The 20,893-nt window shown below is 37.1% G+C and overlaps 1 protein-coding gene across 1 annotated transcript in view; it reads right to left on the bottom strand.

Moving 5' to 3' along the window:
• The window catches only part of ephb6 (eph receptor B6), a 51,640-nt gene extending 31,255 nt beyond the window's left edge, over positions 1-20,385 (bottom strand). The window contains exons 1-2 of the mRNA XM_027146528.2: positions 20,163-20,385; positions 1,666-1,730 (exon numbers count right to left, since the gene is read on the bottom strand). Of these exons, the coding sequence (XP_027002329.1) occupies positions 1,666-1,730; positions 20,163-20,220 (123 nt within the window). The 5' untranslated portion in view covers positions 20,221-20,385. The remainder of the gene's footprint in view (positions 1-1,665; positions 1,731-20,162) is intronic.
• Between the last annotated feature and the right edge of the window lie 508 nt (positions 20,386-20,893).

The following is a 20,893-nucleotide window of genomic DNA, read 5'->3' as shown; positions in this document are numbered from 1 at the left end:
ATTATTATTATTATTATTATTATTATTATTATTATTATTATTAGAAATGTACAAAGTAAAATCTTATTATATGTCCTAACAGAAGTTGATATGATTGCATATTATCTAGCCAGAGCTGATTTAATCCTGTATTCATTCTTACCCCCAACCTTTTTTCTTTTTCTTTTAACATTTACACCAACTGTCACTTAAACTCTTACACCTTATTTTTTGTCTTAAGAAAATATAGCCAAAAGAAAATCACTATTATTGATTTCCTCAGAGAGAAGAAAGACACAGTGAGAAAGAAAAGATTCGTTGTTTATGTGTCACCAAACTTCATCCTTAAAAAGAAATTTGTTGGTTTTCTTGGGTAGAAAAAAACAAACTGGATCAGAGAATTAACGCAACTTGATCCCGTCTCAAAATGATGTGATAATCTGATCTGAAATTCTCAGAAAATACACCAATTCTCTTCAGGACAACTATCACACAGACACAGTCACACAGAGACAAGGAACAACTGCCACATAAGAGAGAGTGATATGAAGGACAGACAAATGGAAGATAGAGGGATGCCAACAAGACAGAGATGTGTGATTGATTCAAATGAATGCTGAGGGACAGAAGAGGGGATGAAGAGATAGAGACTGGCAGCTCGAACGGGAGAACGGGTGTTAAAAAACAAGTAGGCAGATTGAGAGGGGGGTGAGAGAATCGAAGGAGGGGATTATATAAAAGCACAGATGGATAGATTAACAGGCTGCAGAACAAACAACAAAAGAGATGGGAAGAGACTGGTGAGAAAAAAGGATTAGAAAACTAAGCAAAGCAAAAGGCTTAATGTTGTATGTGGTGTATGTAGTATGTGTCAAGTAATAATCATATGAGTGTGGATCAATACGAGAGAGTGAGAGAGAGAGAGAGAGAGAGAGAGAGAGAGAGAGAGAGAGAGAGAGAGAGATGAGTAGTGCACTCATGCTCCAGGGCATGAAGGCATTGGCATCACCAGTGAAACACACTGCAACTCAAACAAAAGGAGAGAGAGACAGAGGGAGAATGACAGAAGAAAGACAGATCCCTTAGAAAGGAAAGACTGAAGAGGCTATGAGTAATAAAGGTTAATAATAAACTCATGTCTCTCTCCCTACATCATTCCTCCCTCGCATTTTCTAAGGCCTGGGTCACATTAGCAAATATACTGTAACATCACTGTAATATACTGTTAACATCACTGATATTCCCTTATTGTTAACAATAGCCACACACACACACAGTATACATACATGCATATACTTACATATACTGCAAATGCTGAGTATTCATTTATGTAAAGATTTTTGACTCAGATAACTTCAGTAAATAGGACAAAATTTCAGAAGCAAAGACCGTGAAGGATCACTGCCCCCTATTATATATACATAGAGAAGAGAAGTAGAGAAAGCTTCTCTTTAACAAGATGCAAATTGCTTTTTAGTCATTTTTCCCCCTGACCCTGAATTTTGAAGAATAAAAGTGCTAGATATGAGAATGCTTATGCTATATGCCACTAATTGTAGAAAGAATTTGCAAAATGGCTTTACCCTTTCAAGAGTGAGTGATTCATTATAGGACTTTAAATCTAGAGAGAGAGAAAGAGAGAGAGAGAGGGAGAGGGAGAGAGAGAAAGACTGATTATGGACTTACCCCAGTATCAGGATAAGTTGTCCAGCCAAGTTCAGAGGTGGATTCAGTCGTGTCCAGCAACATCACTCCGAGAGAGAAAGAGAAATGTTTACAGTTTAAAATTTAAACAGTTAAACAGACAAAAACTGAGATTTTCTTTATATTCTGTCAGTACAAGAATCTGCTACAGAAATTACAACCTACATTAAACAGACGCATACAAACAAAATGCATAAATACACATCTTTACAGTTTCTATTTAACTATTCTATATATGCTCATATGTGACTTTATTATATAAAATGTAATATAAGTGTATATATAACACTTGTGCACACGCAATTATTTAATCAGCCAATCATGTTACAGCAGTACAGCATAGAAAACCACACAGATAAAGGTCAAAGGGCATCGATTAATATACAGTATCAAACATCAGAATGGAAAATGGAAGTAAGAAGTGGAAACGGCATGTTGATGTGAGAGATCAGAGTCGAATGGACAAACTATATGATAGATAGATAGATAGATAGATAGATAGATAGATAGATAGATAGATAGATAGATAGATAGATAGATAGATAGATAGATACTCTATTGTAATTGCATAGAAAAGGGAAATAGCAAATGTCGTTTAGCATCTACCAAAAGTGCAAATAGTAAAAAAAAAATGTGCAAAGGAAGAGGTGGAAACAAAAATTTAAATATATGTATAACAGTAAATAAAGTATGACAGTATATAGACGTATAGACAGTGCAATATGTCTAATAAAATATAATTCTATGCTGTGTACAAATGTGTGCATTATGTACATTGTATGTACAGCAATAACCAAGAAATATATAGTGTATGTACAGGTAATATACAAAAATAGAGGTAAATCAGGGAAAGCAAAGAATGTACATTTATATATAATTGGATCATTGGCAATCGATACTGATACATGATTGTTTTATTGAGTATCTGTCTTTTAATGTGGTCAGTGAGGATATATATTATATGCAGTAAATGACACCTTCTTTAATATTAGATATTTAAGACTGACCATTAGAATGTGACAGATAGAATGAAAGATAACTTATTTTTTATATGAAACATGTCACATTGTTTACAAATAAATGATAAAACTAGATAAAACTTTAATGTTTTATGTTTCTTTAAAGCTACATGTTTTTGCACTTAAGGGGTGAGTAGATGCTCCTGTACAGTGTTGGTCATGTAAAGCAGCCTTTTAATAAACTGCTTGCACTGTGCATACAGTGCTGTCTATTCCATGATAAAAAGGTTGAGTTAGAATGAAACTGAGTGATGAATGAGTTCAATCCCTGCATTAGTGCATGCACTGAATAGACAGGAAGATGTGTTCCGTCAGATTTAAACCTTAAACTCGAATTTCTCAACAAAATATGACTTCATTTGCTTATAGTAAATTAAAAGTTTATAATTACTAGATTGAATAATTTAGAGCGAGTGTGAACAATTGACATAGTATTAACGTAATTGATGGTGGTACTGATGGGAGCTATTGTAGAATTATAATATAATATCGCACATTTAGGGATGGTGGAATAGCACAGCGGTAATGTGTCCGTTAGCTGCAGAATGTTGGATGTACGAAAACAATGTTAAATGTTACTCGGTTCAATCACATGGAACGATTCAATGAAACAAATTCAATGAATTTCAGTGTAATTTCAGTTCAGCAGCAATGCATCAAGTACTGAGAAGTACATTGTTGTCATGTCAGTAATAGCAGTTAGCAATGCAATAAACATTTAAACTTAATTACATTTAACTAGTTTCCATTAGTAAATGATTAGAATTTCCATTTGCTTAAATTTTGTCCCACTGCAAAAATTTCCTAGCCTTTGACGAATATTTTGTTGAATATTCAACAAAGTTTAGTCAATTTAATACTTTTGCACTATTTCTGTCTGCATTTTGTGTTTGTACTCCTAAAAGTTGCAGTTTCCACCCTATATAACATCTAGAGGTGTAACATACACAAGAGATTGGTCTAAACAGTGGATACATATGCAGAATATATTATACCCAATGGTAGAATGTGATTGTCTAGGTCTGTAATGCCATATGTTAGCCCTTAGTCATCAGTTTGTTTTCTCTTTGTCAGAGTTCCAGAAAAGTTTGGTCTCACATGCTAGTTTTTGTTAACTACTCTTTTGTTTTGTTATTTAGAGTGTGGTTTGTTTGTTAGTCAGCCAAGTTAGCTATGTGCTCTTGCTAAACATCCTACACTTGTGGGAATATGATAGGTATTAGGAAAATTTCTTTCTTTCTTGCTTGCTTTCTTTCTTTCTTTCTTATCTATAAAAAGGTTATTGTGACTGATCATCTTCATTATACAGTAAACCACCAAGGCCTCCCTAAATGTTTTAGAAAAAATATAAAAAGAATATTTTATAGTCAGAATAAATAAATAAGTTCAATAATAGTGATAATAACTGTTCTATAAAAGTATAAAAATAATGTAAATCATACGATAAGGCCTTCACACTCACCAGATATCAAGCATATTGAAGACCTAAATATGTAAGGTGTACAGATAAAAAATGTAGGTCTCTCTCAGTCCAGCTATCAGAAGATTTAGTAAGAAATCTGGATCCATTAAAGAGACAGTTGGTGAATAGTTTCACTATGTTTATTCTTGGAATAAGATAAAAATTTATAACCCATATGATGCTAAGAAATGACAGACATTTACTCAGTTCTTTTTACCAGAGGGCAAAAAATGTGAAAGTAGACACTCAGGCTTTTAAGAACTTGTTGTTGAAAGTATTTCTGTTTTTACCTTGCCTTACTGTACCTTGGGATAAAATATTAATAAAAAACAATATTTTTTCACTCAAATATTAAAAGTAAATGCTGATATCAATCCCCTTTCTGCTCTCTGAGATGCCACAAGTCTTTGTTTATAAACATCTAAAATTTTAAGCCGTTACCTTCAGATGCTAAATTTCTGTGTAAAGTTATTCCACCGGAGATAAAAACATCTCACATTGAAAGCCAACAGTGTCCTGATTCATTTTATATCAGCACTTTCTGTGATAAAATAATTCATTTGTTTATACTGATTAAAAATGTTAGATAAGTCAATTTCCATTCTTGTGTGTACTGGTAAAAAGGGTTAAAAGGAAGAGACAGGTGCTGGTTTTTATAACTTTCCACTCTGTCCAGGAAATCATTCTGCTGATATTTCAGACTTTTGTAACACCATATTTTACCCTTTAAACTGCTGGAAAGTGCCGTGAAACGCAGAGCATTTTGATTTTTAGGATGGAGGTGAGGGGCACGAGATTGAGTAGCTTCACTGGGGCTACACTTCACTAAAGGTTTTTCAGCTCATAGCTAAAATATGTTCAGTCCATCTGGAGGTTGCCGAGAGCCATATCTGTGCCTTGCAGTATTGGCAAGCTCCATCTAAAACTTTACCACCCGCTTCTACAATTTTCTTACGCCCATGTAGTGTCAGACTACATTATAGCAGTCCTATCGGAGTTTATAGAGCAGCATCGTTCAGCTGCAGGGCTTCTGGTAAATATGGATTTGCAAGTCATGCTGTGTGCGCACATTTAATTTAATCAGCTAAATCCCTCAGCTTTCTTTCATATAACCTTGCCTGTGGTAAATATGGATCATTGATGATGAGCTACAGTAACAACACTGACTGACTTCTTTACTATTGAACACAGGAATATTAATCCTCACAAACAAACAAACAAACAAACAAACAAGCCTGGTTTTAGAATTAGACACAGTGCAAAAATGACCTCACACTGATTCCAAAATCCAAGATGAGCTGGTTATTTGAGATCTGATAAAGAACAGGACATTATTCCTTGGGATTATTTTACTGTTCTAGATACAATACAGTGTTGTGGATGGCTTCAGAATTTTAAAACCTCAAAAGAAAAGTCAGTACTCAAGCAAAATGGCAACAAATGAAAATGCCAAAAGGGTACACTGTGAGTCTCTTACAGTGAGTCACAGTGAGGGACTGTGTTTTTGTGGCTAGCCAGACGTAAACACAGCAGTAAACACTCTCCAGGGCCACTCCTATACAGCTGCTTACTGCTACACAACCGGCTTCTACACAGTAATACTATAAATAATAATGATGTTGACGTAACGGTTTTCTTGACCAGTTTAAGACAATACTTGAGAGTTGACCTGTTCTTAAGGTGTAGCCATTTTCGCTGGTTTTGAATCGTTGTTATATTTTTTTTTTTTTTTTTTTTTTTTTTTTTTTTACCAAACCACAATCATCTCAGTTGTTTCACTTTATTGTATATAACCTGGTGTGAGTGGAGAAGGAGGTTGATTATAGGGTGTTGGAAATATTATGACATTTTCAAATGCTTATTCAAGGGTGGTTAACATAGCACACATTCAATGCAGATGATTATATATGTGTCAAATAACAGGTTTCGCAGTTATTATACTCGATGGATGTGCACAAAAGGTTGGAAACGTCAACAATACTAGCCCCATATATTTAACCTTTCAAATGTCAAATACAGTTTTAATACATTACTAAATGCATCTTCATCTCATAGCCTTTACCTAACCTGCAACTGTAAAAAACAGTATTAAATAGACCCTGCTAGCTACCATCTGATCTCAGAGATGTGGAGGTGGCAGCAGATAAAGTACTGGAGATGAAAAAAAAATCAAGATTTGCTTTTATAAGTTTTGTCTTTCCACCTGAAGCCAAAAACATGGATTTTGTGCCTGTTTTTTTTTGTGTCCATGTTCAGCACTGAATTTCTTTGTCATGTCACACTCCAAATTGGTGCTTAATGGTTCATATGAAATATTTATTTTTCCACTATGGCTAATGTATTTATAGAAAATTGTCAGAAAAAAACCCCAAAATATTCATAACATGAACAATGCTTGGATAAATGTTTTTTAGTTTCAATGTACAGTACATGGTGATATCACCCCATTCCTGCTCTCTGAGATGAGGCGTTCCAACACTTCAAGCACTAAAGATCTGTGTAAGTTTATTCTAACAAAGGCTAAAATATCTCACACTGAAAGCCAACAGTGCCCTGTCTCATTTGATAAGACTTAATAAAGCGGTAAAATAATTCATTTGTTTATACTAATTGAAAATATCTGATTGAAAATTTGAGTCGTTGTCTGACATCCACCTAAATGTATGAGCATGTTGTGCTTATCAACATAAATGTAAAGCTCATATATTGATATTGATTTTATTTAGTAGATTTCTTCATCCTGCCCTTAACTTAATTCCTGACTATGCTGCTGACTCTCTGGAATATGAAGTTAACACATGGAACTGTGTCATAAAGTATTTATTTAATTTTTACTCTATTTACAAAACAGTATTCCAGCTCTGCTGACTGCCAGAGGCAGTGTGAAAACCACTGTAAAAATGACTAGGGCTGGATTGTGCTATGCAACCCACACTATCATACGCATTCATATTCTCCCAATACTGATAAGACAGGCATTCTTCAGTGCACAGGTTTGAAAGCTGTATAGAGGATTTGGACAGGCATTGACTCACCTACAACCAAACTCAGTGGTGAGTTTGCTCACGTGCTCCTTTACTGTTTCATGTTTTTTCTTTTTATTGTTTAAAAGGATTTTAAAAAATATTGTTTCTGTATCTCGGATTGAAAAACGGTCATGAATGTAAGCCTCAAGCACAGTAAACAGTGCACTCATTTTATCCTGCCAGCATCATTGCATGGAACTGAAACTTACATCTTGCTCCTGGCTTGTAGACTTAACCATCAAAACATGACCAAAATGTTTAGTCATGAGGATGCCATCATTGAGTGTTTAGAATTGGTCTTTTTGGAACTGAAAGATCCCAAGACGAAAGGCAAGAATTTTAATTTCCAAACACAGCAGACTGGAGAATTTAAATAAACAAAAGCACTTTGATAAGAACTGTCCAATTTAGAAATACAGGCTCTGCCATTTGCTGGAATAAATCTGCGAGAGAAACATTACACACTTGTTTCAGTCTGTTGTCTCTCCATCAATGTCAACCTGACAAAATGCAATAAAACGAGGTCCCAGTCGCAGCAACAAATGCAGTCACTCTCTGAATGCATTATCTGGCACTTTCCATATCTACACCTTCAGTTTCTCATCACTGGCACAAGCCTTTCTGAATCCAGGAATGAATGTCATGTCATGTCAAGTCAAGTCAAAAAGCTTTTATTGTCATTTCAACCATATACAGCTGGTGCAGTACACAGTACAACGAAACAACAATCCTTTGGGACCCTGGTGCTACATAAAATGCAGAGCTACAAGAAACAACACAGAACACACAGTACTACATAAACTACACAGTACTACATAAAGACACTGCAAGACAGTTGTTCTTTCGACTGCTCCCTGTTCGGCATCTCCAGGGAGGATCATTCGATCCGCATATTTTGATTTAGCATAGGTTTTATTCCGGATGCCTTTCCTGATGCCATCCTTTTATCCAGGCTTGAGACTGAGACTGAGTTAACCCCTCAGTGGCTGGGTTGGTTCCCTGCTCAGGAATGGACCCATTGGCAGTGGTGGTAATCCTGCTGTTGCTAGACCGCCAGGGACAAAAATTCACAAGAGACAGTACAGCACCACAGTACACCATTTTTTTTATTGAATAATGTTCAATAGTAAAATGCTATCGATGTAAACATAAAAGACCATTTAACAAAGTAAAAAATATATGCAGTAATGTACTGTGCATGCGTGCGTGCGTGTGTGTGCGTGCGTGTGTGTGTGTGTGTGTGTGTGTGTGTGTGTGTGTGTGTGTGTGTGTGTGTGTGTGTGTGTGTGTGTGTGTGTGTGTGTGTGTGTGTGTGTGTGTGTGTGAAATGTAAAAGTAGTCCAAACTCATGCTGCTTACATGTTATTTCCAGGTAAAAATAAATCCTGAAATAGTCCTTACCATAATCTTTATAAAGCCTTTACATAACCCTCTAAACGATGAACAGATACAATACTGATACTAAACTATAGAAAAACACTTTTCCTTCAGAGCAAACGCTCAATGGTTCTATATAATCACACAACATTTCACTTACAGAAAGGCTTCCAAGTAAAATTTGTTTGAGATGATAAGATCGCTACTATCCAATGAAGACTTAAAGAAAATTTTTTATTAGTATTAGAGATTAAGGAATATAAATTTAAATTTTATTTATTTATTCATTCATTTATTTATTTATTTTCAAAATTCTATAGAAGCTCATTTCTGCCTTGTTTTAAAAAATAACAAAAGATAATTGCTTGACTTTATTTCTCAGAATTGCGACTTTATATCTTAGAATTCTGACTTTTTTTCTTGCAATTCTTGTATTTTTTTCTCAGAAATGCACCATATATTTCATCATACTAATGCAATTTCTCTAGTTACTCATTTCAGTCAAGATTATGGACTCTTGAAAGAACATTACAGTGGAATAGGTTGTGGTGTAGATGCAACAAAACAGATAATGCAGAAGTTTCAAATTTCAATTAATACGACTTTTAGATGAACAAAGTGTGGCCACGACTGATATATACACGTCAACGTAGACGACCTCGCGAACGAAGAAGTCTTATTAAATGGAGGACAGTTTCTCTGTCTATAATAATCCCAGACATCCAACATTTCTGGTAAATCCACCAATAATCACGTTGATGTCCTGATGCCTGAAGCTGTTGGTGTATAAAATATGCCACTTTTACATCATCTGGTGTGTTGTGTCTACACCACCACCGATTTCTCTGTAATGTTCTTTTAATAGTCCGGAAAAGAATTTCCAGGAAAAAAGTCAGAATTCTGAGATGTAAAGTCACAATTATATTTTATTATTTTTTTAAAACAAGGCAGAAACAAGCTTCCATAAAATTCAGTGTGTATAATGGTGTTGATATTTGTTGAGCTCTATGCTGTCAGACTAATGGATGCTGCCTACATGCTCTCATATGCTTTCATGGGGCATTAGAGTGGGTGTGAATAAATAATTATTATTTTAAGATCATTAAATGTCTAGTGTAGTGGATGTGAACCGACGACGTTCAGATAAAGAAGGTCAAATTTGTGCCATATATCACTTTTGTCAAGCCACTACACTGTAGAAATTGCATGAAAGTAATTTTTTCTAGAAAAAAATGTTGGAAAACTTCAACTCTGTATTACATGCACAGAAGTTTGGAATGCAAACATACAGGTACTAAAAAAAGAAGAAACTTTCAGTGCTGATGGAGGCATAAATTCCTCCGTAGGCAAAAAATCCCTGTGAAGTGCAACACTAATGCTCTGTGCCAACAGGTCATTCATATGCTTCCGATACACACACACACACACACACACACACACTATTCTTTCCTTCCTTCACTCTCGGTCCTTCTCTTTTGTGTGTATTATTAATCGCTAAAGTGACAGAAGGCCACTGTCAGAGCTTAAACACAAGGCTACACTGAGTTCTATTATTAATGTCTGAGAGAGAAAAGAAGAGTCACTTTGTTTCGAAAGCTGTGACACATGGACAGAGTGGAGAGAGAAAGCGAGAGATTGAGGGAGATGGACTCCATGTCGAAAAGTCACTTTCTTTACTTCTATTATCTCTTGAGTACCTCCTGCCAGCTTTCATTTCCATGTTGCTGATTCTAATAGAAGAGTGAATTACCATGAATAAACTGTATTATCATTCTCTCTCTCTCTCTCTCTCTCTCTCTCTCTCCCTCTCTCTCTCTCGGCTGGGTGTTGATAGTCTAAATGGGTGTCCTACATTAGTGGCTCTCTGCATCTTTCGGTGTCACAGCCACGTTCACTTGAGTGCTCAGACTTGCTCCCATTCTCACTCAAGTGCCGGCGTGCTCGCCTGCTAGGCGTGCTAATGTTTTCTGGCCTCTGTGAATTGTGTGTGCATTTTTTTTTCTTCCAGACGTGTTAACACGCTTTACTTTAGTCGTGCTTGATTAGGCCGTCGTGCTTGGGGTGAGGATACAAGGTTAATAGTTCTGTTATGTGACTAGTGAAATACTTTCCTTTAACACCTTTATCGCATGGTGTGGCTTTAGATACACAAACACACACATTAAACACACACTATATACACAGACTCCTACTGACTTATAGGTACTTAAGAGAGGACAAGGACACAATAATAGACAAGGGTAAATCCCATAATGTAAACTGAACTGTTTGGAGATCTGTATGGGTGGCTTAGAGAGATAGATAGATGGATAGAGAGATAGAAAGAGAGAGGGAGAGAGAGAGAGAGAGAGAGAGAGAGAGAGAGAGAGAGAGAGAGAGAGAGAGAGAGAGAGAAAGGGGGGGAAAGAGATGGCCCTGTCTTCTTTTTAATATGCTCCAGATGTCACTATCTACAAAGAGTCACCCCAGGATGTGAAAACACTCACGCACACTCTCACACACACACATACACACACACACACACACACACACACACACACACACACACACACACACACACACACACACACACACACACACACACACACACACACACACACACACTCACACACACACACACACACTCAAGTTTGTCTTACTATCCTTCTTGTGAAATTGAATGCAGCTATACATAGTGCTATGCTTACACCCAAATCTAACTTATTAAATGGTTTCTTTACAAAAATGAGCAATATCAGCAAGGCTGTGATTCGGTCAGGGCGCAAAGCTGCAGTCTGAATGCTTTAGCTAATCACAGACATGCAGAAATTTATTGTAACTGCATGTTTACTAAGTGTTTATGATATTGGTTATTTACAACCCATACTGCATTTCTTACATGGTATGGTCAAATGATTTGTTTCATTTTGCTGTGCTAGTGGAAGTAGATCCAAAAGAAGCACCAAGCTGGGAAGAACATGCAAACTCCACACACACACGGTGCAGAAAGGAATCGAACGACCAACCCTGGAAGTGTGAGGCAATTGTGTTTATTTGTATTCATGAAAAAAATCTACTGTTAACCAAGTCCACTGATGATCTTTATCTCTACAGTAATAAAGAAACTAAGAAGTGGAATTTTATGCAGCAAACACGGAGTGATACAGTGAGACTGTGAAACGTCACAGTAGTTATCCTAAATATAAATATTCTTGGAAATCCAGTAATAGAGCTGCTAAAATCACCAGAGATTCCACCCACTTTAGCCTGTTGCAATCAGGCAAGCACTCAGTCTGAATGAGAAATCTGAGCGGTTCGAGAGGACTCCTCAACACAGACATGTCCATCTTATACATCCCATAACATTCCATAAAGACTTGTTTTACTCCACTGTCATTCTGAACATGCCACTACTGTACAAACACTCTCAAGTAATCACTTTCCATTCTGTAATGTTTGTACCTTCTGTACTGTTTCTATTTCTAACATAAATATGCACATTATTATTATTACTTCTTATTACTTCTATTCACTTAAATGTACAATCTAAGGATGGGGTTTTCATTTCACTGCATGTTGTGTACTGTATATATATCTGTGTATGTGACAAATAAAATCTTGACTATTAAGAGTGTACACATCCCCTAACTAAACTGACTTTATTAAAGCTACCAACTTACTAAATTTTGCTTTGTCAATTTTATTCCACTTTTCTTAACAAAAATGCTGCAGAGCTTTGGAATTACAAGCAGATCTCCTGTGCACAGCTGTCTTCAAAGTTATTCAGCGGGTTTTCCATAGGATTTACTGTAGATCTGGGCTCTGACTGGATCCCAAAATATTGATTTTCTTTTTGTTTCTCATGAATTTTTTCTTCATCAGCCCCAGTCACGACTGAAGAAAAGCAGCACCTTAGCATGATGCTGCCATCACCATGCTTCACAGTGGGCAATAAGCCATGCTTTCTTTTTTACACCAAATATATCTTCTAGAAGTCTACGTAAAAAGTTCTACCTTTATCTTCTCACACCATAAGACAGTGTGCCACATGGACTGGGCTGATCTGGACAAGCTTGGATTTTTTTATTTCATAAAATCTAGCCACTCTTCCCGACAGCGCAGACAATATGGACGATTGTTGTCATATGTAGGCAATTACTCATGCTTGCCAGATGTTCCTGAAGCTCCTTAACTCTTTAGATCTCTTGGCAAGATGAAGCCTACAGATGAAGCTGATCTTATTTGGTGATTCTAATTAGAAACATGTCACTCATGATAATTACATATATACAACAGCGAGTTCCAGTCAGTTTGATAATATTGCAACAGTCTAGATTTTTTTGTCAGATGGAGATGTAAAGGAAAAAGGCATGAAAGTTGTACTGGATACAACGGTGTGTGAGCTAGCCAGCTAGGTGACATGTGACTATTTCCACAAGCAGAGCAAAAATAATCAAGATGTTTGAAATATCACTTAGTCAATATTTGTTTCTTGATTAGAAGACTGTTGTATAAAAGTAATATCATACTCACAATAGTGCCACTATACTGAACATTGGCAGTGGTGTTATTAGCAGCATTGAGCTTGTGGGCTCATGCATGAGATAAATCTCAGTCTTTTTCATGCCATATTGATTGAACAAGAGTTTGAACGTGATTGATTGATTAATTCAGAACACAGTCACAAACTTCATTATGAAAGGGTCTTTTTTTCCTTAAAAGGTTTATTATTCATAATAATTCCGTGCACATAATAATATCATATCATATTAATTTCCTTAAAAATAAAAAAAATGCAATGTTTTTCTTTCATTTGAAGCTGATAAGAAAAAAAAAATCAATTTTGGGAAGATTAAAAAAAAAAAAAAAAAAGTTCAAAAAGTCCAAACATCTTGTGTGACATGAATTTCCTTACAGTACAATTATGAAAATTTTAATATATTGTCTTGTTTTTTAAAAATAGAATTGTAATGTAGTTATGTATTAGCCTTATATTATGCAAATCATCCACCATTCCATTTCTGTGAGTGAGTTGTTACTATAGAAACCACAATGAGTGCATTAATTTAAAGCTATCATTTGCATTACAGTCAGCACTGAACATGTCAGAGTCATGCAGTTATGGAAAATGAATCAACACCTTCTGACCAAGCCGATCTGAATTCAGCTGAACTGGTATTAATGCACTAAATTGTTCCTCTATGAAAAAAAAAATTACAAATTCACATATATGATATATAATCACATACAAGTATTAAACATATGAGCCCACATTGAAAATTTGGGATTTTTTTTTTTTTTTTTTTTTTTTTAGAAATAAATAGAAGGTTATAGACTTTTGAAAGCTGCGAACACATTGCTTACAAATGCACTTTATTCATAAACAGTCATTTTATATTCATATTATTATTGTATTTAAAACAATGTAAGTAACTGCACTATATGGCCATATTTATATGTAAGCACATTTTTTATTGAGATTGATGATGTTAACTGCTTAGTACAAAAGGTCAGATTTCCCTCACGTCTAATATCCTTTACTGAAGCATGTTCAGACGACACTCTGATAGATTTGATCTAAAATGGTTCATAAGCTTTTGCACCGACTTGTGGTGTCCATGCAAGTCTGAGTTCACACTGACATTAAAGCAAAAAAGGGGATGAACCGAATATTAAGAAACTCTGAGATTCATGTCAATTTTTCAAAGGTTCTACATTTCACTCAAGTTGTAGAAATCGGACATGTTGAAGTAGCTTCTTGGCTACAAACGCTGCATTACATTTGTCCTTTTCGAAATGCTAGCTCGATTCTGGATATTTTACATGAATGGTTGTCTGCATCAGGGAATACATTTTGGTTAAAAAAGGCACTCGAAAAGAATGGATGCGACATACGGCTGTTTGAAAATGTGACGGTCAGTTGGTGCTACAGTGCAGTGAAGCAAAAAACTCATCACGTTGGTGCTTGAACGATGGAAAAGAGGGGGCTGTAGGGAAGCGAAGGGGTGGGGGGTTGCAATCCGTGGAGATGATATTAAAGGCCACTGCATCTTGTTGCTGTGTATTTTGTTCAGATAAAGGCTAGAAATGGAATAAATCTGGCTGATTCTTGTGTGGACTGCAGTGTGCCTTGGTTATTAACGAGGCCATGCATGTGTGTTTCATTAGCTCTGATCTGATATGAGCATGTCTTCTAATATAAACCTGAAGCAGACGATATCGCAGTGCCTTTTCTCTTAGCTTCATTGCTAAATGCATGTCGTATTCCGTGAGTGTGTTTATTCGGCTGGACAATGGTGTACAGGCATAGGTGACTGCACAGAGAGCCAAAGATGCAGCTGCATGAGAGATCAGTCATCTCAGCAAGCTGATCTGGCAGGACACACACACACACACACACACACTATACATAGAGTAGAGGGAGAGACCTTAAAAATTGTAAGCTGGCAAGCGAAGACAGAAGCCCATAGAATAGCCACTCCACTCTGCACGAGGTTAACATCCCCTGGCCCTGTTCCCTCTGTCCACTTCTCCTTCCAGTCCTCCTCCGCAGATCGTTCATTCTCCAGGACCGTACTACATTGTGGCTGTGGGCGGTAGAGACTCTTAATGGAGCCAGGCTTTTAAAATGTTCAGCTGTCTTTCAGCTCAAAACACCCTGCTGTGTGCATTCACACGCTCCCTCCCTGTCACACTTCACTCCTAGGCACGTGTAACAGACCACAAACACTTTCACTCATACCATACAGCTGGGATGAGTGGCTCAAGTGACTGGCTAATTAAAATAAAAAAATCAACCAAAGCTGCTGAGTAGTGTGTAAGTGCCTTGGAAAGTGACCCAATGGTTTGGCCATCATACACTGTGTTAGTTACACACATGTAACTCTGCACCACAGTGAGAACCTTAGCGTGCCGTATCATTCGAATGATCTGATGCTGATTTAAAGAGAACAGTGATTCTGAGTAGACATGATCCTGACACTCTTCCATTAAGAGACAAATTTAGAAACCAGCTGAGGATAATAGCCAGTGAGTAAGCAAATCTGATATGACAAGATGAATGAATAAAATGTGAAGAATTAATGAATGCAGAAACATTTTGTCAAGTATACTGGCTCATCTCACTGGGAAAAATATATCAGAAATGATTTCTCTTTTGAGCTACTTGGTCATGGAGTGTGCAGTGTTTCTGCCTCATAGCTCCAGGGTGCTGAGTTCATATTATTTTTGTTCATATTTTGTAAACCTGTGTCCACATGGCTTTTTTCCAGGGGTCTCTGGTTTCCTTCCAAACACTCAAAAACATACCAGTAGGTGATTTGGCTTAGATGAATTGCCCCTAGGTGTAAAGGAGTGTATGAATGTGGGTGTATGCCCTACAGTGGATCGGTTCTTGTCTCACCACACCTTGCTTCCTGGGATAGGCTCCGGATATTTAGCAAACAAGAGGATTTAATGTGCTTAGTGAATGAGTGAGTGAGAGTGGGGTGTATTGTTATTCCTTCCATACACACAGACATTCACACACTCATTCACACGTCGGGGCAAATTTATCTTAGACAAGCCACTTACTGACGTGTTTTTAGAGTTAACTCATTACTCAGGATCAAATCAGCGGCTCTGAAACTGTGAGCCAGTAAACAACCAGCTTCTACGTCATTGTGCATCCTACAATCTCTATTTGGTACATAATAATTTGCATATTGCCTCTTTGTTTTGAAATCTATATTTCACACACAAACTGGTTTTATTTCGACAGAATAACAGTTGCCGTACTATACGCGTGGCCGGTCGGCCTTCATATTAACGGTTGCCGTGGTAATAACATTTCTCAGTGTGTCATGCAACTAGAATTCAACTTGACAACAAATCCTTTTTCTTGAGATTTTTCTAAATGAGATTCACCATTGTGTATACAGTATGCATCGTATCATGAAAGTTGAAGCAGAAGCAGTGTCACTCCATATTTTCATAACGTTTTCTCAACTCTTCTTAAATTTGTCGTTTGACTGGACACACATGTAGTCGCTAACGGTTACTCTCGCTCCTATCCCAGGAAGTAGCAGCTGTCAATAAAAATACATAGTATGTGTTCACTGTGTGCGTGAAATTAGCATCATTTTTATAAACATTGTATCAGCATGCAATGAAATCTAATTAATTGTGGATAAGGATCATTGTTGTGAAAGTCTGGTTACCGGTGGTGACTGCAAAAGAACATTATCTCAGTGGTGCTCGGGGTGCAGACACATTTTAACGATTCACAATTCAAAATCTATAATTCGATCGTATTTTGTTTTGTCTTCGGTATATTTCTGTGATGTAATTGAACATATATGTACATTAAAAAAATCTACAACCAGATTTCAAATTTGCTCAGATATCCCAGTTATGGTGACGGGTTTGTGATGTTAATATGTTGCAGATTAGCTGCAGATTTGGAACTACGTACTGTATATGCTACTTTACTAAGCTACTATGGTGGAAAATGTAGACTGTATTGTAGTAATATTATAATATAAGCAGTCTTATCGTTTATACATAAAAAGTAGATGCTTGAGCATTGTTACCCTATTCCAATATAACCCACAGTATCTAGTTACTGTTGTAGTCTCAGGTCCAGTGCCAAAAGTATGTTGTGTGTATTGTATGTCTGTATTCTCAGCAACGCGTCATTCCCATTGGAGACAATTCAGGTCAGTTCAATAGTGTAACATTTTGTAGTGTACAGTCCACTGAGGAGAGCTTATGTGCTATTTACCACAATTAAATATCAGGCAGAGAGATGAGTGTTACTGGGTTAATACAGCATTAGTGCAGTATGAATCAACCAAGCACATGACACTGGGGCATCTCTCTCTCTCTCTCTCTATCTCTCTCTCTCTCGCTGCTCCATTTTCCAGTCATTTCAGTTATCAGTCGGTGAATTTGCTCTGTTTATGTACATAAATCTTTCACTCACTCACTCACTCACTCACTCACTCACTCACACTCACTCACTCACTCACTCACACTCACACACACACACACACACACACACACACACACACACACACACACACACACACACACACACACATATATATATACAGGTGAAATGTAGGGATACTTATGTATGCAGTACAAAAGTTCACAGGCACAGATACTGAAAATTGCCTCATGTAACGTGCCCAGGAATTCAAAATTCTCTCTCTCTTGCTCTCTCTCTCTCCCTCCCTCTCTCTCTCTCTCTCTCTCTCTCTCTCTCTCTCACACACACACACAGACACAGAATCAATTTTATTTCCATTTATTTCCCTTAATTTGCCCCTGTATCTTCTCATCATTACAAAACTGCAGTTCTAATCACAGGCTCAAAATACTGACAAAAAAATACAACCTCCGAGCAGACGTTGGCACTCTTCCAGAGCAACTTCACATTACACGGTGACAAAGAAGTACATCAGGAAGCAGAGAGCAAAAGAGAGAGAGAGAGAGAGAGAGAGAGAGAGAGAGAGAGAGAGAGAGAGAGAGAGAGAGAGAGAGAGAGAGAGAGAGAGAGAGAGAGAGAGAGAGAGAGAAGAATAAAAAGCGTAAATGAGAGACAGGCAGCTGTACAGTAGAGCTGAATGGGACAGTGGGAGGGTCATCCGTAACAGTTATAATATCATTATAAAGGAGGTGAATGGGAAGGAGGCCACCAGGTTTAGAGTGAGACAAAGGTTACATGACTGATTATGCACCCTATTCTGGCCCTGTCCCCTTTGCTTTTGTTATAAGGGAAGATGGCTTGGCAGGGCACGCAGAGTCCAGCTCAGCACACAATGAAAACTCGACAACACACACACACACACACACACACACACACACACACACACACACACACACACACACACACACACACACACACACACTCATCCTGTATATCATGTATACAGATAACACCGAAGCAATCAAAACACATACAAAAAAGTCTACACGCACAAATCCTTGCATTCACAAGGAGTTCACATACAGTAGGAGTTTCACTTCGAGATCTGATACCCAGGATGTGGTGGATTGGATATCGGAGAAAAAAATTCAACCTGATCTTATATAAATGGTGATTAGCATAGGTTTTGGAAAATATTTTTATTTCAGACTTGATTGTCCTCCATTTTTAAAGTGTGAAAAAATATAAATAGCTTGGTTATTTTTAAAGAAAACAATAAATCAGGAAATACTCGAGGTTTCATCTCTGTTTCAACCCATCATATAGATATTTCACAAAGTGTGTGTATCATCAATATTTACCCTGGTGCCCTAACACACACACACACACACACACACACACACACACACACACACACACACACACACACACACACACACACACACACACACACACACAATGCAAAAATGTCTGTGGAAGATGTATTAATATACAATATATTTCATTATCTTCAGGTTTCCTTAACAGAAATCATGCAAAACAGCAGCATAGATTTTTATAAACTACCTGTAATTTACTTTTTAAGCTTTTATATTTCCAACATTTATAAAACATCAAAACAGGGAGAAATTTGGGAAAATAAAGCCTGTGCTACAAAACCACATCTTACCTCTAATACACAGTTGCTCCTTTGAGTAATGGTGGACTTGAATTAGTCAGAGTAAAAAAAAGTAGTGATCGGACCCAAGATACTCTCAGGAAATGGCAAACTTTTTAAATGTAAATATATTTTTTGATAGAATTTTTAGATATTAAATATTAGATTGTTTTATACCAAAGTGCACTTGAAAAATTCTGCAGGGTCAAAAGTTGATCATTTCCAGCTTCATTGTTTACTATTGCACATCTAATATGTTTCTATAGTAACAACTTGCACAGGAATGTGTATTGTGGACACACCTCATAAACAGATAAAAATAAAAGTGCTACTGTTTCTTTAGCGTGTTTGGAAGGAGTCTCCAGTGTTAGCTGGTCAGAGTGATGTGTGCTTTCTTTGTAAAATGCCAACTTACATTTTTGGCCTTATTAACTGAAGGAAAGAAGGAAAGAAAGGCTGGTGAGGAAACAACTACAGCAGTTTACAGCAGTGATAATTAAGTCCTAACAGGAACTAACTTGTTTCACAGACTTTCCACAACATGAACTATTAAGTTGAGAAAAAACATGACGTGTTCTCTAATTCTTTAATCTAGATATACGAAGGATAAAACAGTTTTGGGCGTGCTGTCGTGTTATTGTTATTAGGGTGTAAAGAAACTCCACTCTGCATCTGGCCACATCACAGCACCCAGTTATCATTTCATATACTGTACCACAGTTCTGTATGCTCATCTCGCACTGCCGTAGAGGAGCTAACTCTGCATTCATACACACTGTACACAGGCACAGCACAAACATACACACACACACACACACACTCATAGAAACTAACTAACACATACTCACACCATACACAACAAAGAAGTTTGTATGCACATCGGTACACAAAATAACAGCTTCAGATCCCTCATTCATGTGTAACTGTAGAGATCCAGTCTATCTGCACATATTTTGACTTCTCGTGCACGCATACACAAACACACCAAAATTGTCTCATACATATTGAACACACACATAGACAGACAACAAGTGTAATAGTTCCTTACCTTCTTCAGCCGAACCGGGCTGGAGGGAAAGGAAGAGCCAGAGGAGGATTGTCCACATTTCTGTCAGTACAGTCCACTACAAGAGTGACAAGAGGAGAAGGCATGAGTGAGAGAGGGGCATCCGTGAAAAAAAGAGGTAGACAGGGAGAAAGAGGGAGAGCAGCGGTATAGAAGGAGGAGTCTGTGTGCTCTTTTTGATTTCTGATTAGAGAGAGAGAGAGAGAGAGAGAGAGAGAGAGAGAGAGAGAGAGAGAGAGAGAGAGAGAGAGAGAGAGATGTGGAGGGGGAGGGGGAGGAGGAGAGTCTGTGTATGATGATTATGACTGAGAAGTGTGTGTGTATGTGTGTGTGTGTGTGTGTGTGTGTGTGTGTGTGTGTGTGAGAGAGAGAGAGAGAGAGAGAGAGAGAGAGAGAGAGAGAGAGAGAGAGAGCATGAAAAATAAAAAAACATGTTTGGCTGGTCTGTACAAAAACTGTCAAAACATGTAGCAGGTAGTGAGTCCCTGACATTCACACCCATCCTCTAAATACAACAATCAGACGGATGTCTTTTCATCTGTAATGTGAGACAAACCAGGAAAAATATCCTCTGCAGTGAAGCAGTAAGTTTTAAAGGTAATATCACATTCAGTTTTCAGCCATTTTTAAACAATGACATATTTCTTTCTTTTTGCACACACAAATATGCATGCTCATCTTACTAGTTTGTCTTACTCTCCTTTTTAGGACCT

Source organism: Tachysurus fulvidraco, chromosome 3, assembly GCF_022655615.1.
Source record: "Tachysurus fulvidraco isolate hzauxx_2018 chromosome 3, HZAU_PFXX_2.0, whole genome shotgun sequence".
Classification (NCBI taxonomy): Eukaryota; Metazoa; Chordata; class Actinopteri; order Siluriformes; family Bagridae; genus Tachysurus; species Tachysurus fulvidraco.
This window is presented reverse-complemented; position numbering and strand designations above follow the sequence as displayed.